General features: G+C 55.9%; 1 protein-coding gene across 2 annotated transcripts in view; it reads right to left on the bottom strand.

Moving 5' to 3' along the window:
* The window catches only part of PRKCB (protein kinase C beta), a 134,277-nt gene that overhangs the window by 63,470 nt on the left and 44,004 nt on the right, over positions 1–26,803 (bottom strand). For both annotated transcript variants that reach the window (XM_064520015.1, XM_064520014.1), the window contains exon 3: positions 14,181–14,263. In XM_064520015.1, coding sequence (XP_064376085.1) covers positions 14,181–14,263 — 83 coding nt within the window. The remainder of the gene's footprint in view (positions 1–14,180; positions 14,264–26,803) is intronic.

A 26,803-nucleotide genomic window follows, 5' to 3' on the forward strand; every position in this document is an offset into this window, starting at 1 on the left:
CTTTTAACTTGAGTAGGGTTCAGTTTCCAAAATCTCTCTCCTGAGATCCTGGAAGCAGGGCTGAAGCAAGGGCTGAAGCCAATGCCAAGTAGCGGCTGGCTTAGCTTCATCTCGGGTTAATTGTTTAAAGGTTAGGGATGAGGCATAGCTCCTGGCTCAGCCATTTGAGCCGACTAGCTTTTTAATGGTCTGGAAAGGTGCCCAGGCATTAGGAAAGACACCTTTCCAGGGCACTGTAAGCTAAATAAATAAAGAGTGGAGTCAGAACATAGCTAGGTTTAGCTGCCTTCCCCTTACATTATTTTTCCCAGCGTTACCGCATTAAAGCTTTCAGTTAATCGCGTTAATATTCTCTGCATTCTTTCACAACACTCCATCTCGCAAGATGCCTCCTTCTAGCAGTGCGTTTGTCAGCTGGATAATGAGAAGCCTGAGAGGATGAGGGTTAACAATTAACCTGTCTTCTGGAAACCTCAAGCTACCAAAAAGACAGTTCATTAAGTAATGCCGTACTTTTGAAAGCCTTTTGCATTCCACAGAGACATGAGAGAGCAGAGTTAAATGTGGATTTTAGGCTGAAAGAGGGAGGTGGAGGGAAATTTCCCCAATGTGAAAACCTGAAAGTTCAAGGAGCTTGTCTCACCAGCACGCTCTTCGCGCTGGGGCTTTAGAGCCTGCGTCCTGCCCCAGCTCGGTCACCGCCAGAGCTGCCCCCAGGGCCAGCAGCGGGGTGAGAGAAGCGCTGGTGACGCACGAGCCACGGCCGGGAGCTGCGGCCACCACGCAGCCTGCAGAGGCTGCAGCCCGGCCGTCCCGCGGGCAGACCGCGGCCCGGGAGTTATGAGCTGGACTCCGTACGGCACCAAGGAACCGGCGAGCATGAGTGAGGACACCACACTAACAAATCCATGCACCTTGTAAAGAGGCTTACAGGTTTAGCCAAACCCTTGCAGAAGAAATGCTCTAAGCCATCAGAAAGTTACCCGGTTTGATTCTCTAATCTGAACTCGGTTTGCACAGCAGCTCAGGACTAGCTCCGTAATCAGCTTTGCCCTGTACAACAAGGAGCCCTTTAACTGGCATGAACCAACTACACACCTCCGTATCTCCTGGGACCGACTGACAGCCAAATGCACCAGGGCGAGGGGCAGCGCTTACGAGTCCAAATGTCAAGACCAGCTAAAGGAGCAATGCAGACCCCTCCGCTCCCCAGATCGACCTGTCCTCTGCGTACGTGTCGGCGCGCTCCACGACAGCGCGGGTCCCGCTCCTCCCCGCCTGCACCCCGATGCAGGAAGCCGTGCAGACAGACTCGGCACCAGAGCAAACGCTGGCCGAGGTCACGTTTCGGGAGACTTTCCAGGGAGACAATGCTGGGGACGCTACACGGGAAGCACTGTGTCAGGAAGATGCAATTGCTCATTAAAGGGATATTTGCATCCCCAGAGTATTAAAAGTCTCATTCATCCGTTCGCAGCACGTGTCAAGCCCAGGGACTGCTGCTAGCACCCCTTGGAGAAGCCGTGCTGTGTGCTGAGCCGGAACCGCGTTGCATAACCCGGAGAAGCCGAGCCAGGCTGGTGCCTGGGCGGCTCGAGGCGCCCGGCTCCCCGGTGCTCCGTGCTGGACCGAGGATGCCGGGGAACACATGCAGAAACGGCGCAGAGCATCGGGGACAAGGCACATGGGAAAACGAGGAGCCTTCTGCCATGGTCCTGGGAGGGCGCAGGTCTGCGGTCACCAGCTGGACACCGAACACGCAGCGCGCGTCCTGCAGAGTTGGGACACGGCGCGGGCCGGGGGGACCCTCGCAGCGCGGACGCAGGCAGCAGCGCAGCATCTCCCCGCACCGGACCTGCGGGAGCCCTCCAGCTGCCTGCAAGCAGCCTGGGCAGGTTGCTCTACCTCTATCCTAGGCTTAATCCTTTAAAGGAGTTTAAAGCAATTAAAACTGACATTGCTGGAGCTACCCAGAGAGAAGCGGTGCAGGGAACGAGGAGGGCCAGGGACCCAGCGCCCCGCGAGCGGCAGCTCCGGGACGCTGCAGCCGCCTGGAGCCACCTCGCCGGGCACCTCCCGGCCAGGAGGGATCCTCCGCTCGGAGGCGGCGGTTCAGGCCTCGCCTGCTGCTGGGAGCCCCAGAGGGTCTGTTCTGGGGAGACCCGGCACCCAGAGGCAGCCGAGGGCCGGAGCAACACGGGAGAGCCGGAGCCCAGAGCGGCGCGAGGGTGATGGAGGAGCCCGGGCTTGGTGACGGTACAGTCGTTTCTTTCAATACAAGGGAGCAGGAGGACCTGTTCCATCTCGACTGTTGCTTTAGAAGATGCCAGAAACTCTGGAAATTCTGGATTTCACTTCTGAACAAGGCTGAAGTCTTTGCACAAAGAGACTATTTTTGTACTGCAGAGACAGAGATGACTAGATCACTGCTTATGCAGATGCTGAGAGACATAAAATGAGAATGGTTAAAAAGAAGTTTGCCAAGAAAAGCAAATCTGCTCTTTCTTCCATCCTACCAGAGCGGAATGGTCTCCTACAGAACAGAACACAAAAAGCTGTTTGGAGCAGAACTGAAAACTGCCATTAAGAGCGTTTTACTGCACTGAGAGGCTCAGACCTTCACGGGCAGAGCTGCTGCAGACCTGTCACCGCGAGGAGGGACGCATGCACGTCCTGAGGACGGGAGCTGAAATGAGTGAGCCGAAGCGTTAGCCAGGGGACGAGAGGAGCAAACGCTGACTCTGACCTGGTCCCCTGCACGTCCCTGCCAGGCAGAGGAGGCTGGCTTCTGCGTCTGACTCGACAGCGGGTTTCCCGGCCTGACGGGCCATCGCAGCGTGGCATCGCCGATCCGCAGAGGAAGCCCTGCAGCCTTGCAGCCCTGCAGCCCTGCACGGGACCCGCACACACTGCCTGCTGCTCTTGCCTTAGCTTGCCCCAGCCTCTCGCGGCGCGCGGGGAGACGCACGCCGTCGCTGCGTGCACTGCATTTAGGCTGGGGCTCAGCAGTCCCCGCCACCTTCTCCAGGGCCACGTCACCCTGCGCTGCTGAACGCCCGTATCCACGCAATTCCGCTTTCCCACGGGCCTCCGACAGACGTGCCGACGCCGGAGCCTCTGTTCACCACTGACGTGCAGCACCGATCACACTGACGACGTATTGGCAGCTCCCAGCAGCCAGATCCCCACTCGCTCTCCCTGCCGAGGCGACGCTACGGCAGACCCGGACGGCAGCGAGGAGACCGGGCGAGCAGCGCAGGGCGAGCGGAGCGGCACCGCGTCCCGCTCCGGCTGCGTCCCGTGCCAAGCGCGTCCCGGCAAGGGCAGCGGCCCCGTGCCATGCCCGCAGCGTTTGTCCCTCGCCGAAGCCGTCCCCCAGCCCTCGGGGCAGCCGGCAGCCCCGCAGCACGCCGAGGGCCGAGGCCACTCTCATCTCTCGAACCTTCGAGATTTGCTGGACTCTACAGAACAGCCACAGAAGTTGGCATCAAAATCATGCATCCACACTTTCCCTCTCCCATAGCAGAGAAAGCCTCAAATTATCTCTTCTGAAGAAGAATTAATACAGTTCATTTGTGAAGAGACTATTTTAAAGCAAATTTTACAGCACTTTAAGCAACACAATAGCAAAGCTAATGCGGACAGTCAGCTGTCATTATCTTGCACCTAATGAAATGCATCCAATGGACTTTTAAAAAAAAAATCAGACTGCTGCATTTTGCTCTCACATTTCCTCTGGGAAAGTCCCTCGCGGAGGCAGTGCCATGGCCACGCTGCTTCCTCCATCTGCTCGGTCCGGGAACGGGCACGAGCCCATCACCGTGCAAGGGCGGATCGCTGAACGGCTACAGACCTGCTTTGCTTCTGTTCACAGCCCTTCGGTCCTAACGTTCACCAGCAAAATTTACCCAGCGGGATCGGGGGGTCACCTGCAAAACCAGCCCCAGGGCAGGAGCGGCTCTGCCGCAGCCGGCCCCGCGAACCGAACAGCCACCGCCGTCAGCTGCTACCTGCCCTGAATCCCAAGTTGGTTACGCGTTTTCAGTGCAGGAGAACAGCGTGATCCTTCAATGCTGATTTACTCGCTTTTCCCGTCTTAGTTACATTTCCCATTTCAAGGACGCTTCCTGTTGTCCCAAATCCTTTCCCTTAAGTAATTCTCCAAGTTAATAAAAAAGCAATGCTATAATCCGACATAAAGGTCACACGTTCCCCGTGCAGCCGTGACCCTGCCCAACCTTGGGTAACGCTCTACCGTAGCGTCGCCTCGGCAGGGAGAGCGAGTGGGGAAACAGCCCAAGGGAGCCCTGCACACCCCCACGACGACTGCGCCGGCTGGAAAACCTTCAGGCAAAGGAGGACTTCCACGGGGCTGGGAAGCGCCTCGGAGAGAAGCAGCTCCAAGGACCAGCAAGGAAACTAAGGAGCAATTAAACGAGAGCAACACGGCTTTGCTTCAAAGGTAAGAGCAACCGTCAATCGTGTCTAACGTTAAAGGACCCCACTGAAAGAAAGCTGGGTGTCTCAGAGGAAAACACAGCTCCTGTGGCGGCAAGGCGGCACGGTTTGGGGCACAGGCATCGCAGCCGGGACACCGTGCCACCACGTCTCTCACGTCACACGCGGCCACGGACGAAGCCTGCCCTCGACAGCAATCCCCGACGGCTTCCAGCCCGCTGGCGGGTTTTTATGGACATGCAATCCCATCTACTAGTCAGACGGCTGCAGAAGGAGAGAGGACAGCTCTTCTTCTCCTGCTTCTGCCAACACTGAATAAAATAACACACTTCACCGCTGAACAGCAGGAAAAGGGGACCCAGCGTTGCCCCCGAACGGCGTTAGCAGCTCAGCCTGGCCTGGAGGCACGCGTTGCCTTGCACGCGCCCTGAGAGTCTCCAGCCGTTTCACCACCGTGCAAACTTTCGGTAAGAACGGGGCTTCCAGGCGCCTCTGCGCACGCTCCCATCCCTTGCAGCCGCCTCCTCGACCCCGTAGACGCGGCGCGCGGAGACCTTCCCACCCGCCCCTCGCCCCCGGGCCCTGCTCCGCAGCCCCCCGTCCCGCCAGCGGGCCCCCGAGCCGCCGGTCGGGTGCGGACCCAGCGCAGCTCTCCAGCCCGCACCCGAGCAGGGAGGCAAGGGAGGACGCAAACTCGGCAGACGCACCAGCTCTAAAGACACAAGACAGATACGTCTATTGCACGCTCGCAGCGCGGGGGAGGGAGAGAGAGAACAGCTTTCCAACTATAGGGCTTAAGGTGCGTGCGAACCTGGCAGGTGAAAGGAACGAGCTCCGGATGAGCCGGGGAAGCCGCCCTGCTCCAGAAGGTGCTGGGATGCAGCAGCGCGGGTACATCTTCATCCCGCAGGAGCGGCCGGCTGTCTCTCCGGCACAGCACGCGGCAGGAGCCAGCGCGGGCACTGGCACAAGCGGCAGATGGTAGGCAACCAGACCTGGAGAAGTTAATTAGCAAGACGGGAGCAAGCAGCAAGTGTCAGCAAGGCTCTGCAGAGCTGCGCGTGCACCAGGCACCCGGCGTCCCGGAGGTATACGGCTGTCGTGGGAGATCCGGGCTCCCGGGCTCCGAGGCAGGAGCTAGGTAACGGGGTGCGTAACGGAGCCTTCGGGAAGGCCCTGCTCTGCCCGGCACAGCTAGAGCCGCAGGGGAGCGAGCTGCGAACCGGACCTGCACCCAGCACACGCGGATCCTGCTGAGAACCCCGGCGCCGCGCTGCACGCAGGGACGAGAGGGGCTTCTCACCGAGAGACACCCGGAAAGGCAGCAGCTCGAAGCAGCTGCTAATTTTCAGAAAGCCCAAACGGTGCGTTTATTTGTTCTGCTTCTGGAACCGCGCTGGGAATGGTCACCGCCCCACGCTTGCCCAAAGGCTCCAGAGAACAAACCAGACTACGTTGCCACCTCTCACGTCCTGGAACACGCGCTCTTGCCTGCTCGAGCAGCCTCACACGGCTCTGTTAGGGCTCTGAGGACAGCAAGGCATCCGACCACGCTGTCGGGACTGCTGCTGCGGTGCCTGCTATGCAGCACAGGCCGTAGGCTTTGCTGAAGCAGAGCTATCCTCCCTGCGTGCTGCCGCGAGCGTCCGTCCGGGACGGGTGACGCCATGCAGAAAGGGACAGGCACATGCGGGAGAAGGAGTACGTGCTGACTTGCTGCAAAGACAGCTTTTGACTCCAAAAATACTTGTATGATCCATAGCACTAACACATCCTCTAGGAAATTTCCCTCTTGTTCTAAGAGAGAGTGACATCAACGCTATTTTCTTCAGTACAAACACACAGTTCTAGAGCTTTTCAAGAAAGGAGGCATTCGAGACAAAGAAAACGATTCCGCCTCCAGCAAACAGAGAGCATGGAAATACCAAAAGCAGCACCATGATAGCATTACTGCCTTACAGTACAGCTGCAAATGCTGGAAAAAATTAAATGCAAAAGTTAAATGCATGAAAATGAAGCTACACCAGCCTGCTACCTTCCTAGAGCAACTCGGATATTTATTGATGCATCTTGATTAGCTGACCTTTAACAGGATAATGCAAAGAAGGTCATTTTAATGATTATTTTGTCTACAATTTAAATAATTATGCATTCTACTAATAGCTCCAACTATAATTAGGTTTTCCAACTGCACTACATTATACATGCCTGATTTCAGTTCCTGAAGACCTTGCTACATTTCAGAAAACTTCAGCTTGAATGGTCATGTTCACTCTGCCTCTTGCAAACAGGAAAGCTCAGGAGTGTCAGAGCTCATAACAAACATTAGAAGAGTTTAATACTGGAAAATGGTCTGCTTTGGCCGACCATGCTCTCCAAAACAGCTCACCGCTTTTGACTTTGGGGATGGACAGCAGAGAACCTGACTCAATAAACATAACTAGAACCAGCAGCATTTGTTTCTGCCCCAAAACATCTGCCCTGATGTGCCTGGCCATCCCACTCAAGAGTTAAAGCAGCTAAACAATTGCTTCCAATTTCTCCTAACACCTGCTATCTGCAGAGCATTTATCCCACCCTCCGAACTTTGTTACCAAACTCAGTGTGCTCCCATCTCTGTCCCGCTGAAGCTTTTCAAGCCATTGCCTTCCTGCAGCTCTCACTCCATTTCTTGCATGACTTACTGGCTTACAGCTAGCCAGTCCTGCAAAACAGACTGTCCTCAGCGAGGCCATTGCCCAAAACATAGACTGACCATAACGCCTTCAGTCATAAAAAAATAACAACGACAACAATAATAATAATAAAATATTCCAGTGATGACTTAAAAGCAATCTACAATGAAGGCAGCAACAGCCCCAGTGTCTCCAGCACCAGCATTTCTATTTAGAGCTTCATTCTCTGTTGTATGAGGCAATTAATTTTTACTTAAAGACCTTATCATCTCTGTATAATTAGTCCTCCTTTCCTGGGCAGAAGATTCACATTTGGTAGGCTTCTGCAAGGTTAAACGTACACACACATTCTGTTCAAGGAGGTTCAAACACGAGCAGATCAAACAAAACTGTTCCAAAGTAGGGCTACGTAATGGTAACAGAAAAAGACTTTGACATTTCTCTGCTCTCCAGTTATTTTCTTATGCTCTCAAAAGTGTAAAATATCAGCTTCCCCCAAAAGTTATATGTTGGATACACACACAAGCTACTCTTCCATAAAGCACTTAAACATATACTTAGCTTTAAACACACAATAGTTTCATTTAAGTCAGCAGAATTACTCAGGTGCTTAAAATTAAACATCTGTATACCATAAGCACTGTATAGGATGCAAAAAAGTTTTTTCTTGACTCTCAAGTAACTAGGAAGCACTAAAAGACGCAGAGAGAGATCAAGGGCCAAGGTTAGATGTTTTGTTTGCTTTTATATAACACTTTTTCTTGGTGGGCTCTGTCGCCAGGAATCCCGAATACAGCTGTTCTGGGGAGGAAAACAGCAGCCAGACAGATGGAAAAGCCCCAGACCAGCCTGGCAGGCGGCTGGAATTGCAGCTCCTCTTATCCGCAGCTGCGGCCACAGCAGCCACCGCTCTGCTCTGCCCCTGCCGACGCCGAGGACGCGGCTGCCAGCCCAGCAAGCGTCACGTGGCCCGTCGTAATGAGGAACGCTGCAAGGTTTAAACAAACGCAGTAAATTAAACTCATTCTTTCTGCAGGATTTAATTGGATTTTAATACTTGCGAAGGGAAAGACACTTACCAGATTGCTGCACTTACATAAGAAAAAAAAAGCATAGCTAAAATTGTTACAACCTAGATCCTGTCAGCATTTGACATAATTATAGGTCGCTCTGGATTCACGCCGTGGTTATTAACAGCAACAGAGCGGAGGAAAACTCAGGCTTTGCATCAGTTCAAAATGAAGCCCATGTCCTCAGCAGACAGGGCACTGCTATTTGCTGTAGTAGTTTTTCATCTCCCAGTCCAAAGCTCTTCAGGAATTAGATTGCTGTAAGAAACCTGATTCCCAGGGCAGAAGGACCAAAGTTTGCCCCGTGTGCATCCCCCACGGTCCCAGCTCACGGCTGCCCAGGGGTGAAAACCAGAGCTGGTCTCCTGGAGGCTTTTGCCAAACGGCATAAAAATCCAGCTACAAAAGGGCCAGTTTCGTTCCCTGTTCTAAATCCCAAGCATCTGCCTTCCTCCCTTCGTTTTCAGAAATAAGGTATTAAAAATTAACTAGCAGCAGCTGGGCAGCCTCTACCTGCCTGCTGAACGAGCCGCGGCGGCAGTTCCGACCCGGCCCCAGCCAGCGGCAATGGCAGGCAGCAGATAATCTGATCTTGCCCTGGCATCAAGCGGTGCCTCTCAAAATGTGACCATTTAGTTATAATTTAGGCCTTTCCCTTCTCAGGCGGAGGCTGCCCACGGGTAAGCTACAGTTTGCCGGACGGCCGCGAGGCAGGATGAAACGCGGGGAAGGAAAATCGCTGGTAACCAGCTCCCGCCTGCCCGAGGGGTGCACACCGCGATGGGGACCAGGACGTCAGACGCTCCCCACTTCCCCTTGCTCCGGTTTGGAGAGGACGGCGGGGAGGAGGCAGCGCATCAGCCTGCACGGAGCCAGGCGAAGCCCCTCCCGGGCGGCTGCTGCCCTCCCTGCCCGCGGCGAGCTGCTCCCCGAGCGAGGACGCGCAAGCGGTGCCCGGGCGGGAGGCAGCCCGGGGCGCGAGCAGAGCCCGGGAGGTGCCATTCAGATCGCAGCTTTCCAAGCTCTCCCCCCGCCAAGCCTCGTTTTCCTTGAGCAAGGTTAAGTGGTTGCAGCGTTTCGGGATCCTTCCTTCCAGCTCCCTCTGCTGCAGCCGCCTTCGCGGCACCTTTCTGCTATTTTTGCATCACAGCAGGAACCGCTGTTTGCGGCTCCGCCACCTGCGAGCCGTGCACCACGCGCCGGAGCGCCCGCCGGCACCGCGGGAAGGGCCCGGCACGGCGCAGCAGCACGGCGCTCCCGGGAGGCCCCAGCCGCTCGGGTGGATCCGTGGCCGTGCAGGTCTGCAACAGGCAGAGCAGAACCCAGCGGCCGGAGCCAGGCGGGTTTCAGCCCCTTTGCACGGCGGGAAGCGCGCGGATCCTCGCCCGGACTCGCTGGAGCGCGCGGCGGTGCACGGCGCTCACTGAAGACACACGCTGACATGGAGATGTATATATATACACATTTATACATACACACACATATATATAAAATATATAGAGACCTGTACGTATCTTGCAGCCTGAATGAGGTCTGCAGGCTGCTGGGCTTGCAAGCGGGTCTGGCTGCTGCCATTTTCTTTACGAGTTTCAGACGAGGGAGAGATCAGAGAGCAGGCGGCAGTGCCAGAGCTAAACCTGCAGGGCTGGAAGGAATCTCACAGCGTGATGGTACTTAGCAGGAAAGGTCACCGCGAAACCTCCGACGCAGCTGCTGCACAGCGAGGGGCACCGCGGACGCACGCCCCGGGAGCCCAGGGCGGACGGTAACGGGACCGATGGCGGCAGGGAGCTCTGCTGCCCTATCTACGTGCTTAATTTTGGCCCTGCGCGGAGGAACCTGGACACGTGTGCGCACAGAGGAGCTTGTTAGCTTGCCTGGGCGACCCAGCTCAATTAGGAGGCACTTTCACGTGGGGGCGGAGGGGAGTAAAATGTCACCTTTTGTTGCTCTTGCTCCATTTCCCTGTGCTTTCTTCAGTCTCCCTTGCCTCATTATGTCAGGCTCCTGCTTTGGAGCAGCAACACCCGAGGGAGGGAGGGAGGGAAACCACCCAGGAAAACCAAAGGCATAAGGTTGCCCCGTGGGAAGCCACCTCTTCCCTCTCGGGCACCTTCACACCCCCGAACCACCCGGCCCGGACGAGCCTGCAGCGGCAAGGGCAGCGGGGTTAAGCCGTTCGTGTGCATGCACGCACGCACACACACACACACACGCACACGCACACACACACGCACGCGCGCAGACTTTGCCACTGCTCCACCGCACAGAGCTCGACTGTCTCTCTCTGGTGCAAACCGAAGTCCGGACCACGGAGAGAGAGACGCTCATACCCCCATGTATTCCCTGCAAGCCATGCGCAGAGGGCAGCAGCTCCCGCCCGGGCCACCATTAGAAGACCTGCTTGTCCCACGCGCAGCACAGACCCTGCACGCTTGTGTCCTCCGGCCTGACGTGGGTGCTGCTGTCCCCATCTCGGGGTCACCTCACCCTTCGCAGAGTCCTGCAGCCCTTGGCACATAGGTGCCGTTCAGAGGAAAGGCCACTGACGCCGCAGCCGCTCCGTAGAGAGGTTGTCCCGGAGAGCCTGAGCTGGGAACGGCACCTGCGTGTTCCCAGCATCCGTCCTGCCGGCTGGACCTCCCCGGCACCCTCCCGCCTGCCGAGAGCAATTCGAGGCAACCTGAAAGGCCCTGAACCAGCTCGGCTCAGCACGTTCCAGCCAGCTCCGGGCGCTACTGACCTCCGTCATCCTCGGCCGAGGGCGCGGGGCGCTGCGGCGGCTCGGCTCGCGCGGGAAGGTGCCCCGGGCGGTCCGCAAAACCTTCCGGTGAGGCCACCGGGACCCTTCGGCAGGGCGAGGGGAGAGGAGGAGCAGGAGGAGGAGGAGGAGGGGAGGGAGCTTATTCACACGCATTATTTTAGGCACACAACTTCAATGCTATTTAAAAGATGAGCAGTCCAGAGCCCAAATTGCCGATACAGCTGGTGCCTCCGAGGGTGATTCAGAGCCCCCCGAGGTCGCGCGCCTGCCGCAGCCCGTGTTCATCCCCCTGCCGCCTCCTCCTCCTCCTCCTCCTCGCTCCCCCTGACTCAGGCTGCAGACACAGAGGAACCCCAGCACACCGGCGGCCTCCCATGCAAGGGAGGGAGACCTCTCCCCCCGCTCGTCACCGTGCGTTTAATAGCAGCGTGCTGCAGGGAAATTGCACGCTGCAAGGCTGATTTTAGAGCTGCCACAGCACGGGCTGAGCACGTCGATCACCCGGGCCCAGGAGCAAACCGCCCACTGCCTGCTCCAAACGCGGCCGACGTGCTAAGCCAGCATCACGGCGGCCGACTCCGGCCTTGGGGTTTGTGAGGCAGCGTTACAGGCCAACGGCCCGCAGGACCAGGGTATTTGGGATGCACTAACCTCTCCTGGGCTGGCATCTCCATTGCATTTCCTTTTCCCCTCCAATAACTGATTTTTAAGGTTCAGTAGCTACCAATTCACTCTAATTAGCAGAAATCCCTGTGGAGAAGAAAGCCTTTAGCGAGGAAAGCAATAGTCACAGGCAAAGTGCCTGGGGGGGAAACAAAACAAACAAAAAAAAAAAGAGACCAAGAGAGCAAGAAGACAGTATATCTTGACTAATTGCCTGATGAGAAGTGGAAATAGAACTGGGCTTACTGAACTGTGCCTAAACCACACTGCGCTCCGTGGGACCAGAGAGCACCTCAGCCCCGGCAGGAAAGCCAACAAGCGGTACCTCTGCACCAGGAGAGCCTGGCTAAACTCCCCTGGAAGCGAAGCTGCAGGAGAGCGGAGCGCTGCCCGCCCAGGCCCAGGCCCAGGCCCAGGCCCAGGCCCAGGCCATCGCCCATCCCACGGCACACGCGTGACCCCCCTTACGGGGCAGCTTCGAGGCAGCGGTTTCCAAGGCTGCTCCCGCAGCGGTACTCAGCGTCCACGGAGCAGCGAGCGCAGCCCAGAACGGGCACAGAGCAGTCTGCTTTAGCAAGGACACGGAGCAGGGCAGCTCCCGTGCCCCCAGGCTGTTGCAAACATGCAAAGCCGCGCTCGCCTCTTCGGTGCAGCCCTTCGTCAGCACTTGTTGAAGCCAGCGCAGCGCCGGGCGTCCTCTCCGGGGGCCAAGGAGCCCGGGGAGCAGGCGGCAGCGCGCTCGAGGGCACTGCCTTGTGCCGCCTGGAGCTGGAGCGCCGAGGAGCAGCAAACACACACGCCCCAAGAAATCGCGGAAATTCAAGCGGGGACCAACGGGAAACTCAGCCACGAGTCTTAGGAGGGGTCAGGACAAAAGGCATCGCAGCACTGCGCAGCAGCCCCTCGCTCTCCCCAGGCCGTGCAGCGTTCACGTCCAGGACCAGCGGCCCGGCGCCCCGTGAGCGCTCGCCCAGAGCCCGAGGAAAAGCTTCGGCTCCTTTCCTTACCCCCGTTCGGGAACGCGGAAGCGCACTCGGACCTGCAGCGCTTCACGCAGCAGCGGCTAGGAGCTGGTCTGGGAGCGCCCGGCGCTTCACGCACACGTCCATCCCGAATGGAGGGGGATGAGTCCCCCTCGGGAAGGGCCTCGCCGGGGCTACGGCACACCTGCGAGCGGCGGGTCCGGCCCCGCCAGGGCAGCGGCAGCGTCCTCAACGGCGCAGGGGACGCGGCGGGAGGGCAGGGGCCCCGCGGTCCGACGGCACTTCTCCCAGGTAGGGCCATGGGTTGGGCTCGGACAAGCTGGATGCCACGGGCTGTCTGATGCCTGGTGCTACCAGACGCTTGCAGCGAAGCATCCCCGAGACCCCCTGGACGCAGCAGGGCTTGGGAGAACCTCCTCCCACCGCGGGCTCGGGCTCGGCACCTCCCCGCTCCGCCGGCACGGGGCCCTCGAACCCCACCACGCCATCACCCCGTGCTCGCACCAGGGAGGTGCCAGACCCCCTCGGATCTGCCCCGCTGGACGCCGTCGCACCCCCCCGTGACCCCCTCCGCAGCCACCGAAAGCCACCACCAACCCGAGTGACGGCGCACAACCGCCGCCGGGGCAGGGCGACTGACAGCGAGTGTTTAGCCCCCACCTCCGGCTGTGCGCGAGACTCCCTGCAACCACCGCTTCTATTTTTAAGGGCGAGAGCTCTGGAGCGCTGTAGTTTCCCCAATTCAATCTCCTTTCTCCTCGCCGTTCCCCGAATTAGCCAGTTTCCACGGTAAAACACAACCCGCCAGACGGACCCGAAACGCCCCGGCGGAGCTGCGCCTCGCTGCTCCAGCGCTGTCACTCGCCCCCGAGGCGCCGCCAGGCTCCGGAAAACCGAGTCCTTGCGAAAATCAGGATGGGGAGTTAAAGTCAGCTGGCTTTCTTCCAGCCTGTTCTTGATTTTTAAAGAATATCAGTAGGCACCTTCTATAACTCCTTCAGGTATGTCGTGTGCGACAAAAGGAACGGATCAGGACGCAGATTCAAGCCTTGCCGGGAGGCAGAGGCAAGCCCAGGCCAGGCTGGCCAAAACCTTCCACTGGAGGACTAAAATAGCTCTTCAGCACTTGGTGCTTTTACATATGCTAATTAACCCCCAATCCGAAAGGTCGGTTCGCATGGCAGACGCTTCAGACCGAAGCGTAATTTTACCGATAGGGGAACGGAGCCTGTGACTCCAGGGACAAACGGGAGATGGGGCAAAGCTGCGGACCAGCAGCCCCAAACTGGGGCGATACCAGCACAGTCTCTGCTTTGCTGAGAGCAAGTTACTGGATGGTTTGCAAGTATTTTAGGCGTCTCGAAATCTGAGAGCCCACACCACTATGAACAGCAGTGAATTACAGCTGTACGTGAAACAACACAGAAGCGGGACCAGCCCAAACAGCTGGAGCAACGTCTTCTCCAGAGCGCTGTGAAGCAGAGAACGATCAGACACAAGTGCTGAGAACGGGCTCACAAAGCACCGCGTTGCACTTGTACTGGAGACGACAAGAGCAGTTACTTACATCCGAAGCAGGGCCTTTGTCGGCACCGGGGCAGGAGAAGGTGACGAATTCATGGCACCGCTTGTGCACGACGAAGCAGCAAACTGCAAAGAGAAGAGCAGAAGCGTCAGGGTAAGTCGAGGGACCTGCACACAAAACCCGGACTTGAGGCTCTCTCACAGGCACACACTTTGCATGTGGAAGCATGCTAAAGCGTTAAATATAATCCTCTGTTTCCTTATACAACATGATTAATTAGCATCTGATTAGGGCCTTACTTCAAAGTTGTGTTTTATGTTATAAACAATTAAAACGCTATTAACCCCGATTTATCAGAAGAGGCATTCAGCACACTAAGAAGGTTTCTATAAATCAACCCGTGGCGGAATTTAAAATCTTATTGCCTACTATCAAGCGGACCAGACGTTTCGGCAGCAGCGGTGCTGAACGCACGTCAGGCGAGGCTGGGAGCCCACGTATTCCCTCCGAGCTCCCTGCCGCTCGCGGTAATCCCTGCGCACGGAAGGAGGAAGTTATCCGGCACACGGGGATACGCGAGCTGAAAAGCACTTGTGTCCAAAAACGGACGACTGCGCTGATGCAAACAGGCGCACAGTTTTCCTCCCACACCTCTGCTGTTCTTTAGTAATGCCGCAGGCGTGAGCTGCCAGGCCGGGAAGACTCACACCTCTGCCTGTCCTCGCGCGCGGTGACGACACAGCCGTCCTGCTGGAACAGCACAGGAAAATTAATCCTACAGTGCCATTACCGAGACTTGCAAACACGAGAATCCAGAGGGAAATCCCTCACCTTCAACCAGCAAACCCTGCCAGCGGACCCGAAGCTGCCGGCAGCATCCCTGCCGCCCGTGCAAAGCTTTGCGCTCAAAGGCCAGGCTGCTTTCCTAAACGTCAAGCGAGCGCCTACCTCTCAGCGACAGACCCTACGAAGGGCACTCGGCACCGAGCTGACGCATGTTGGCACCTCAACCAGCGGCCCAACTCATCCTCCGAGACTCGACCCACCCCAGCCTACAGCACTTCCCCAGACCCAAATACCCGGCTTTTCGCTGGAGAACAGAGGCACCGCAGCGACCGCCCTGAGCCCGCGTTATCCGCACGGAGCATCACCTCCAAGGCGGCAGCGTGAACGGCCAGAGCCACCCTGGGCCGGTGCTAACGGCCTTCTGAAATAGCTTAGTTTGAGCTGGACCAGGAACAGAGCAGCGCTGATTTTATCAACAAAGCGAGGCCACGCACAGGTTGCGCTTTGGCTGGGGCAAACCTGGACACCGAGCTCGGCTGTCTGTCTGTCTCGGGAGTCTCTTGAACGCTGTGCTACATCCCTTCCCCAAGGGCACCAGCTACAGTACGTGGAAAAGCAATTAAAAGATAAGATGCATCGTTTAAAGCATTTCAAAGAAATGGAGCAGATAAAACAAATGGAGCAGTGCAGAAATGAAACTCAAGTTTCAGTTGCATGAACGTAGGACTTTTAAGGAGCAAGGCAAGTGACACTGGCCATTAAACTCACAGTCCCCTTGTTGCGTCCTGCTACATCCAGCTTCACATTTGTTTTCCTTTCCACACTTATCATTATTATAAGAGGAAAAAAACAAACCAAAAAATCCCCCATAGACTGTTTGAGAGCTGCCAAGAACTTTTTCCTCCTAGGGCCTCTCACTCGCTTTTCTGTGTCTAGCAAATAAGCATTTTCTTGAAAACACTGTTCACCATTTCTATCATTTGTACACGGAGACAAGCATCTGGGAAGCAGGAAGGAAAGAATCAGAACTCTATTAGCAAAGATTTGCTCTGAAGTGCGTGTACAAATTTAATATGCCTCCAAGCTGCGTTCAAGTGCGGGCACTGTCTGGAGGCTCCTTGCTGATGCCTAAATCCGGACTGCAGCAAGGGAAGTTTCCATCGGGGCTGGCATAATTTTAGCTTGGCTAAAGAAATAAGATTATTATTAGGCTGAACAGCCCTTCCTGGTGCCGTTCCTCCACCCGTATAAGCAAGGCTGCTGAATACAAGCTTGGCTTTGAAGAGTGGGTAGAAGCCAGAAACGCCAATCCCTCCCCGCCGCTCCTCGGGGGCTCCTGCAGCCCAGCTCCCACCCCAGCTTCTCCACGGAGCCCACGCAGCCAGCGCGGGACAGCGCTCCGGGCTCAGCCCCCACGCCAGCAGCGGGGAAGGCCACGTGGCACTTCCCACAGCCACCGCTCCGGGCCCGCGCGTCCCAGGGCAGCGGGGCAAACGGCGGCCGAAGACGCAGGGTAAAGACGCAAAAAGCAGCCACAGACCGCGCACGTCGGCGAGCAAAGGGCAGCCGCGTCTCCCAGTGCCCCGCCGAGCTCAGGGACTCTCCGTGGCACCTCCAAACCACCCGCTGCTCTCCTCTCCCGCGGCCGCGGCGTGGTGGGCGAAGGGGGACGGGCTCCTGGCGCGCGGGAGCTCCCCAGCCGTGACCCAGCGCCCGGCAGCCCCAGCGCAGCGTCCCCGCGCCGCGGGGGCCAGGCCCCCGTTTCGGATCTCCAGCAAGGGCCCAGGAAGAAACAGGCCTCGAGGTGCTGCAGAAGGTGCAAGAGGCAGCTGTCGAGGAGAGCATCTGGCACGGACAGACTATTTTTTTCCCCCTGCTTTCTAATATTTTGGTCTTCCTATAGGGAGCAGCACAGACCAGTGGGACCGGGAAGATGTCACCAGCGCCTTACAGCAGCTTTTGCTGCCACACTCCCATCTCCCAACCGCCCCTTCCTTTTCCCGACAGACCCGTACAACGCGGTGCGCAGGCTGTTTGCTGAGTTAATCCCCGGGGCACCTTCGGAGGAAAAGGCAGCGTCCCCCCGCACACAGCCACCCGCGCTAGCGGGGCGGCCAGCTCGTCCCACCTGCCCCGAAAGACGGACGCGCTGCAACGCCCGTGTCCCTGCGAGCGAGCAGCCTCCCCGGGGCCTCCGACAGCATCGCACGGGGCAGGCGAGGCGCCGCGGGGCTTTGGGCAGCTCTGCCTCCGTCTAACGCCAGGCTAGAGGAGACCTCGCCAAACTAGCCGCTTCTCCGTATCCTGGCTGTTTTACTTCCCGCATACGCCTCCCCTGCAGAGGAGAAGAGCAGGCTGTCAGTTTGGCTTTAGTTCATGGAAAGTCGGAAATCTGACCTTTCTATTTCTGTTCCAGCAGAGGCCCGCGGTGCTCTGGTTTCAGGAGCAGCGCTCCCGCATCCCCGCGCGCGGGCGGAGGGGACGGGGACGGGGATGGGGACGGGGACGGGACCTGCCGCACCGGCACGGGGCCGGGCAGCCCGCCGAGCTCACGCTGTGCAGGCAGCGCCCTGGGTTTCAGAGATATTGGATAAAAACATTCCACAAAATTTTAGCTTCTGTTGTGCAGGAGAAGAGCCCACAGAAGCTTTTTATACTCTGCGTAATACACATTTAATGTTAGGCAGAGGTTAGGTGAGGGGGAGAGGCAAGGAGGGAATACTGAACAAGTAAGGGAAGATGAAAACAGAGCTAAGCGATCGATGCTTAAAGACGTCCGAGAGGACTGAAGCAGAAGTGGAGCACACGTGTGTGCACGCACAGAGCCTGGACCAGCTCTTCACTCTTGCCTTTCTCTAAAAAACTACAAAAACAGAAAACACTACGTTTTCCCTTGCACAAGCGGAAGAGATGAAATGCCCATTTCTAATGGCAAGAGAGACTCGAAAGCCAAGGTCTGCGAGGCTGGAAACCATCCCAGGTTTTTATTACAACCTCCTCCCCATACTCTTTTAAGGTTTCACTGGAGAGTTTAATTATTAAATAAGGCATTAAATATACACACCCTGTTAACACCTCCTGCCCTTTGAGCGGGGACCTGAAAAATACATTAGGCATGCAGCATTTTCTCTTCAGTGGAAAAATAACTGCAGTGTCTCCACAACATTACATATTACCGTTCAATTAAGTGATATCCAAGTCATCGCAAGTCATCTTTGTGACCACTGCATGTTTAGCAGGAGTAGCAGGTTCTTCAGCAATCAATATTAATACAGATTGTAATGAAAATCCATTTGCAGATGATGAAGCATAACCCTTGCCTATTTATCCAAAGTAAACAAGAAGCTTTCTGCTGATTGCAGTGGTGTGGGCTCTGCATTCAAAACTTGGAATAAAATTTTGCAGGCCTTGAAAGATCCACTCCAAACACTTACGTGTATGCTTAGGTGAATACTTGATCTGTGCAAAAAAACCAGCCAGTTGAGTTATTCAGGTATAGGAGCTTATGCAAGTAATCCTGCCTTAATTCTTAAACGTGCATCCTTCCCAACAGATGCAAGAAGATTTAATAGATCTTTTCTCCTGTGACTAATCCAGTGCATTATACTGTAAAGAGATTGCTCAGTTTCCACTCTGCTGAGCAGGAGCCGAGGTCTGGCTTTCCACATAGATGTTCCACAAGTGCATCACCGAGACAGGCAACGAGACATCTCTATACACGCACGTGGCAAGGCTGCTGGGATGCACGCTGCTGGGCCACTGCGGTACTTTCATTACACTTAAGGATTTTAAGAGTGTATCTCTGTCAGTTTAGAAACTACAGTACAAGCAGCAGCTTTCCCAGGTTGCTAATTAGACAGTTAATTTGCAAATCTTATTATATGGATAATAAAGTTATCAAATCCCACTGATGAACTACAAATGTCCTGAGTAATTTATATACAACAAAAATAAAACATTAACCTTTATTATTTATTATTTCATAATGCAAGACTGTTTACTGGCCCTAAATTCGTCTTTAGTGCTATCCCTATTACAGCTCTCTGGGGAGATACCACTGTCCTGGGAGTGAAAACAAAACAAAACCCTACAAAAGAGCATAGGCAGAGTCCTTAAGCTCAATTGCTCTCTGCAGGCTCATGCGACTTGCCGGAATGCAGATTTTTTAATAGAAGCCCCAGTACAGTTCCTCAGACATGGTGAGACTTGCACCAACTCTTCACAGCAAGATCAAGCATCTCCATCTCAAACACGAACAGCTGGACACCAGCGTGAAGACAGAATTGAGAAGAGGAACACTCTTTCTTGGCCATGGCTTGATCAGTTTGAATATGAAGTCTGACTTTCAGCTTCAGCCCCAGCAAGCAGAAATCTGCTCCCGCTTTGTCTCAGGCGATGGCTGAAGGAGTACTATGCAAGCGGACTGCATCTTCATCACAGCTGCAAGCTTGGGGTTCGGAGCGCTTGGCGGCAGCGGTCCTCAGTCGCTGCGCAGCCACACCAACGCACCGCAGCCGCAGCGGGTCTGCAGGAGCGACAGTCCAGCCCAGTTCAGAATCAAAGTTAATGCACAAAGAAAGGCCGTGAAAACAGCAGCGTGACGCCAAGGCAGCACTGCGTCCACCAGAAGCCTTCTGGTAAGGAACGAGACGTCCCACCCACCCAGAAAGCCCTAACGCTGCTCCCAGCAGAGCACGGTGACACAAATGCACCGCCGGTTTGCAAGTTAAGTTTTATAAACGGTTCAAGCACTTCCCTGGAAGAAAGGTTTCCTGAAAGGTTGGTTTTCAGAGCTAAAACATCACAACAGCAGCAGGGCACCGGGGTATTTCCAAACCCTAGAAACTAGCCTTATTTTGAAGGATGGAAAGAGAGAAATGCTGAAAGATGTTGTTTAAAAAAAGATACTTAGAGGTTTCTCGGCCTAGACCACAACTCAAAAATCCCCAAGAAAGCTATAAAGCAGCTTCCCAAACTTATCACAGAACCTGTCAACTAGAAAAGCTTGTCAAAACATGTTCCAAGACTATAAACATTATAAAGTACGTGTCCAGCTGCACCTCCAGCATTAGACACAACGGGGGAACATAAAAACGAGGGTTGCTAGCACGGCTCTGCAGGAGGCAGAACATCCATCAGCTCCAGGATACTGACGGCCAGCCAGACTGGGCCGTTTAACACGGGGGGGGGACAGTCAGCGGTCAAATTAAAGCTTAATTCAACAGCGCGTGGTTGGAAGCAGTTGCATGTTTGCATGGTTTGCAACAATGCCACCGATTATTGCAGCAGAGAGAAGGCCCACGGTAAGTCCTCAATAACAGCAGGTAGGACAGATTCAGCATCTGATGTCCGTGGATGGAAGTACTGACACAAGGAGCAGGGTAGGAGAACCCTAACCGTTGAGGACTTACCATCACAGACCCAAGCCGGGTGGCTAAGACGAGCTGCAAAGTGAACGCAAACCTTTGAGATGACTTCCATCCACCCCGTCTGCCTCTGTGACTGTTTTTCGGGACAGGCTGCCTCTGATGTAGCAGACAAGTCTCATCTCTACCTGGATCACAGCAGTTGTCCTTTCAGGTCAACAGGACAGAGCTAATAACGAAATCTTCAGTGAAAGAAAGGGAGAACAGGGCCTGACATGAAGCCATGTGCAAGTAGAGAAGCGTGCAAACTGCCCGGCGAGTGGTGGAAGCGAGCTTCTGCAATCTTGAAGCAGCTCCAAGAGTAGACATTCAGGTACAGCTTTCCCACGCGTTGGGGGTCACTGGAGCGAATGCCAAGCTCCAAACACCGAGCGCTTGGAGAGCTGCGCGCTGCTCTGACACATGGGATTATCAGCACAAGAACTGCTTAACATATACGGGCCCATCACAACCAGTAACGTTAGTAAGCTTCCAAGCAAATAGCCATTAATAAGGAATTTTCCTGCAGCTGTCATAGCCTATTATTTCTGGCACAGCTAGTCCTGCCTCGCTGCTGCTTGGGGGAACAGGAGAGTCCTCCTGGCTTCTTCAAGAGCTTCCACTAAATGCAAGAAAAGAGTCGGATTAGCAAGACAGGGTGAGATGTTGCAGCAGGACGGGGCCAGCGTTGACGCCAGGCAGCGCAGGCTCCAAGCGAGCAGACGGGGCGAGCAGCCGCTCGGGCAGCCTTAGGCAGGGAGGTGCGCGGGGCACTGTGCTTTGGGGCATGGTCCCCCCATGCTCTGCCCCCGAGCAGCGGCCGAGGCCGCTCCATCCACGGGCTGCTGCCAGCACGGTCCTACACAGCGGCAAGGAGAGGACCAGAAGCATTTCCCCGGCTAACGAGCGTCGCAGGTAGCACCGCCCTTGTCTCACCAGATTTGCTGATAGCGAACGGAGCGTGCGTTTGCTCCGCGGTGCCTGCGCACACACCTTCCTGCCCATTCACAGTATTTTCTTCTGTTTACGAAATGTAAACAAACGAGAAAGCATTTCCCCACCATATGCAACGTACCTCACCTCACACGCTCCGTCTCCTCTCAGATGCTTCTCCAAAAGCAGACAGTTGGGCAACTTGCCCAAGGACAGAACAATGCTGCAAGAGCTGCTCCTCGAATGCAACCCCCCCCCGGCTCCGACGGCTTCTGCCCAGGTGAAGCCCCTTACCAGGGCACTCGGCTCCTCGTGTTGGCGCTGGGACTACTTGGGGAGCCTGCCTGGACGCTAGCGCAGGTGTTCCCGGGAATACGAAAACCCAGAAAAGCCTCAAGGTTAGTGTTTTATTTGCAAACACTTCCAAACGCCTGAGGCTGCCAAGTCCGCCCCGGACGGCAGCACAGAACGAAGCGCAGCAAATACCCAAGCCTTGGAGGGGAATCTCTAACCGTGCTGTTACTGCCAACACAGACATCTGTCCGATGCTGTGGCCAGTCCTGCGCAGAGCAGGTCTGGAGCTCAAGCAGCAGACAAGCTGCAGCACCATCTGTCCGTGCTTCGCCCAGGGCTACCCCACGGATGGAGCGGCAATGGCAGCGCAAGGGCCAGGGAGCTTCCCCCCAGGAGAAGATGCACAGCAAGGACCAGGAGGAACGGCTCTGCTAGCGTGCGGGAGAGAAAGGTCCTTCAGGACCGTTCACAAGAGAGAGGCATTGGAGGCTGGGGGTGAGAGAGGGAGGTCTCCTTCCAGCTTCTGGCGAGGAGCTTCCATTTCCAGGGGATATTTGGTACATTCTGGAGATCCCAGGCTTCTACTCTCATCCCGGTTTGTGATCTTGGAAGAGTTATTTTGCAGTCCATTTCTCAGTCATAGCTTGATCTTGCTCTGAATCAGCTCTTCAGGAGGCTAGAAGCATGCTCCGGAAAGCAACGGAAGGTTGCCTTGCCCCACGGCCTGAGCACAAAGTCACGCTGCACCCATCTACTCCGCATCACGCGCGGGAGGACAGAGGGCAGATCACTGCCCGCAGCGATGAGCCACAAGTTCGGAAGGAAAGAAGTGACGTTCTGCCATCGGAAGTGCCACCGTCTCCACCCAGCCCGGAGGAGCACGAGGAGCCCCAAGCCGCTCCAAGCAGCAGCACCGCTGGCCCAGGCCCTCGGCACCCGCCCGCGGCCGAGGGCTTCCAAACGCCGGGAGAGCGCAAACCTGCAGCGCACCTGGCAAGCGGAGCGAGGCCGGCTCTAGATGATAAATCGCTTCCTGACCCCTGCACACCATCAGCTCGGAGCCTGCCACGTGAGATTCGATTAGCCTCATCTCCCGTACAAAATGCAGTTAGCCGGCAGGAAGGTATCCAGCCCTCCTCAAAAACTCGGACACTATGACAAATGACTTCCTGCAAGGATGAACCCTGCCTAGCAACTGAACGCTACAAAAAGCAGCACTGCCTTTTATTTGATCTCCATTTGTTGCTCTAATTTCATTGAATGAACTCCTTGTTCTGGTGATCTGAAGAAGGGGCTAATCAATTTTCCCTTCATGAAATGAATAATTCAGGGGAGTCACCTCTAATTCTTCCCTCTGAGTAAATCTTTTCCCAGAATATACAGTCCCATTTAAGAGCAGCCCTTTGTCATTCTCCGTTGGGCAACAGAAAGTTTTGAAGCATTACGAACAATAGCAGATGTCGTATATCAAATAAGGCAGAGGACCATTTGTTATCACCGATGGAGAGTTAACAGAGATACAAGAAGGATCAACCAAGACTCCTCTGAAAATCAAACCTAGTGAAGAGTTAAAACCTCCCCAGAGAGTTGACAGATCCGTAATTCAGCAGATGGTCCTAACATCATGAAACTCCACGATTACTTCTACAGGGCACAGCTACAGTTCTGGGGAGTTTTTCATTTGGATAATGTTTCCACTTTCTAAATAACAGGATATTCAGCAAATAGATTGGAACTCTGATTGTCAAAACTGGAGAAAAAAAACAACAAAAACCAAAAAGATGATTTTTAGAGAAGCTTTACATTTATCCACCTACGCTGGGCAAACGTCGCAGGTCAGCTGCATTAGCCCAGCTTCACCCCAGATGCACTGAGATGCATCGCAGCCAACAGTAGCCACAATTTTCCATTCCCGCATGAAAAAATAAGATTTGTTACATCAAAGTCAGTGAAGCATGGTAATCATAAAATAAGGGGAGAGAAGGTTTCCAGGAGGGGAAGTCCCAGATTTCTGACAGCACTTTGCAGCTTTTAATCATTTACAGCCCATGAAGAAAAGCTGAGCTAAAATTTGTGCTATTTGAATTTAATCCCCAGCTTTGGCTAAAAGCATTCTGCAGCTCTTACAATGCAACAAATATCTTTACCTTCATGTCAGCCTTCAGTGGTTTTTCAGTTGTCAGCTCCAGAGGGACAGGAGAAAGGAAGGGGCTCCAGCTGTGATTTTTTGACTTGAGCGGTTCTTTTCTCTATGAACCTGCCAGGAAATAACTCCGAGGGATTCGGATGATTTTGCAAGGTAAAGGGTAGCCGAGGCTGGCGCATGTCAGTTCTGTGTTTGTTTAGTCCTTACGCTGAGCACGAAACAAAACGGGCAGCGTGGGACCGAGCACCCTCCCGAGGAGCAAGGCACGCCGGGGCCTCGGGGACCGCGGCAGCGAGTCGTCTCCCGTGTGAGACGAAAGCGCCCCACTTTCCCCAGCACGGTCCCACGAAATTCCCAGTTTTGACTCGCTTCCTAGTCCCACAGCGAGATCCGTGTGGATTACAGCGCAGGGATGCCAAGCTGGCGATTGCATCTGAGCATTTCATATTTTAAGCAATTATCTTTTAATTTCCAATTTATTTCTCATTATCTTTTCATTTGGCAGTAAACGCCATGCTTATGTTTTTATTTTTCTGACCCGACACTTCCCCTGGTTTGCAAGAGGAGCTGCACAAGTCAGACCTTTCCGCCAATGTGCTCCCACCTCCACCCTGGAAGGGCAGTAAATTCAGCACAAAAAAAAAATCTGGCCTGACTTTTTGGGTTTATGCCTGCCTTCACCGCGCAAAAGCAATCTCAAGGCACAAAGAGGAACTCTCGTTCCTTCGGAAGACATCAGGCTTTCTGCTCGTTGGCACCGTTTGGAGCAGAGCCCTGCCGAGGCAGCTCGCGCGGCAGCATCGCCAGAGCAAAGAGCAGCAGAAAGGCGACTGCCGGCAGCCGAGCTCGCTGGCGAGCGGGGCAAGCGGAGAGGGAGGAGCTGGCACTCGATGTTAGCAAAGGATAAGGAGGAGCTGCAGGAGGCAGAGCCTGCAGAAAGGCATTGCTGTACTGTTCTGTTTCTTACGGGAAAGGCAAGAGCTTTTTCCTCCCTTCCCTAAAAGAAAAAAAAAAAAAGGAAGGAGGAGGACAGGAGGCCTCTCTTCTCTTCCGAGAAGTCTCGCCAGCCTTATCTCCCTAGAAAACAGCGATTGCCTGAACAGCTGCAAAAAATTTTGAATCCAAAAAAGAGTGGTTTTTATCTAGGTCAGTTAGTTCTCTGAAGAGCAGGGAAGCCTTCATCCCCGACTCGGAGCGGCCCTGCCTTTCAGGGCAGCCGCCACGCAGCGTCCCTCGGCTGCTGCCGCGGTTGCGGTGCCCGTGTCCCCTTTCCGCGCGCCACGGCCGGGGCTTCCCCAGCGCCGTCCCGGGATGCGGCCGCGGCGCCCGGAGCAGGGCTGCGCCTTCGGGGCGAGCGGATCGGCGAGGGGACGGGATGCCCGGAGAGCAGGGATCCCGCCTGCCGTGCAAACGCTCGTTAAGGGAAAGGGAGGGCTGGGGCACCTGCTCCTTTACTGCGGTTCCTCATCTGCTCACGCACCCGGCACCAGCTCCGGCCTTTCTGCACATCTCCTGTTTATTCCCCGGGAAGAAAACTCCCAGTTTGCCGAGACACCTGACCTCCTGCTCTTCTGCATGCTTTCTGCTTGGGAGGGAGGGAAAAAGAGGGGAAAAACCAGCTTTGGAAGGAGGTTGTGCCGGAAGAGGCTGAGGCTCCTGACGGAGCAGCCCGTGTCCGAGCGGGTCCTCTCTCGGCCGGGTCGAGCCGGGGCAGCGGCTCCGCGACGCGCGTGTCCAGGCTGACGGCTACGTTCAGAGACACAAAGACATTAATTTTGCATTACAGAGCCTGGGCCCAGCTCGGAGAAAAATGGTTCAGAATTTAAATACTTTATCATTTCTCACGTACCGAGTTGCAACAGAGATTCACTTTCAGACTGAGTCATTCGGACCCACGTAGGCTCCCGGCCCGCACCGCGCGCAAAGCGGCCGCCCGACGCGTGCCGAGGCGACCAGACGCTGCTCTGCCAGCCGGGCTGACCAGAGGCCACCGGCTCCCCACACCAGTTCAGCCAGTTGAGCGTTTCGAGACCGGCCACGAATCCAGGGTTGGCGGAGCAGCGCTTCCCGGCTGCAGCGCCCAGCGGAGCGAGCGGCTCCCCGGCCGGCACGGGGTCCGGAGGAGGCACCGGGACCTGCCGCGGCCACCAAAAGCCACCCGGAGAAGGGCAGAGGGCTCACGGGGGCTCTGCAGAGCGGTGCTGGTGCCCAGCTGCCTCGGCCTGGCTCTACCAGCATCTCCGATCCCTCCGTGAACAAGGAGGGCCTGAGACTCCACCAAGGACGTTCCCCAGGGCACTGATGGCCCCAGGACGGGAGACAGACGCCTTCAGATACGGAGCAGTTCTGCAGGTGGGATCTAGGCGGTTCCTCTGCTGCCTCAAGCTGGGTATTCAGAGGGCTCCAGTTACTGCTAGGGTCTCTCCTCCTCTCTCACCCTTCAGTTCACGGGCGACGGAGCCAAGCGGAGCCTTTCGCCTCGTGCTCTCTCCGCGGCCGGTGCTCGCCTGCATTTCCCCAGCATCTCCTGCAGCGCCTGCGCAGTTTCTGCAACCGGCTGTGATTACACCTGGCTTGAACGCAACAGCCGAACCCTTCAGTCCCCAGAGGACAGCCGTCACCGTACCGCCGCTCCGGCACAGCCGCCCTCGCGGAAAGCGGGCAGGACGCCCCAGAGAGCTCTAGACACGCTCGTGCAAGAGCATAACCACCCCCACCTCTCACACGCACGCATTTTCACTGCGGAGCTAGCTGGGTCCTCTCCTCGTAAGGCAGTTATGACTTGTCGACTCTTTGAGCTCCTCCAGTCTCTCATGACCTTTCTGAAGCCAACAGCTGGATGAACTCAACGCTTCCCACGGTTGTGTCATGGCCCGAAGCGATGGCTACCCGTCCTCAGACCTTGGGAGGGCGTCGGGAGCGGGGGACAGCGCAGGAGACGTGGGAGTTCAAGGCACGCTCGGCCACCCACGGCCTTCCAAGGGGCAGCACGAAGCCTCCCGTCCTCGGTTCTCCTCTCCCAGGCGTGCCAGGTCCCACGGCGATGGCAGCTGCGCCCAGCGCTCCCCAGGGAATCGTGCACGCTCCACGCGAGCAGCTGG

Source organism: Dromaius novaehollandiae, chromosome 14 (genome assembly GCF_036370855.1).
Source record: "Dromaius novaehollandiae isolate bDroNov1 chromosome 14, bDroNov1.hap1, whole genome shotgun sequence".
Lineage (NCBI taxonomy): Eukaryota > Metazoa > Chordata > Aves > Casuariiformes > Dromaiidae > Dromaius > Dromaius novaehollandiae.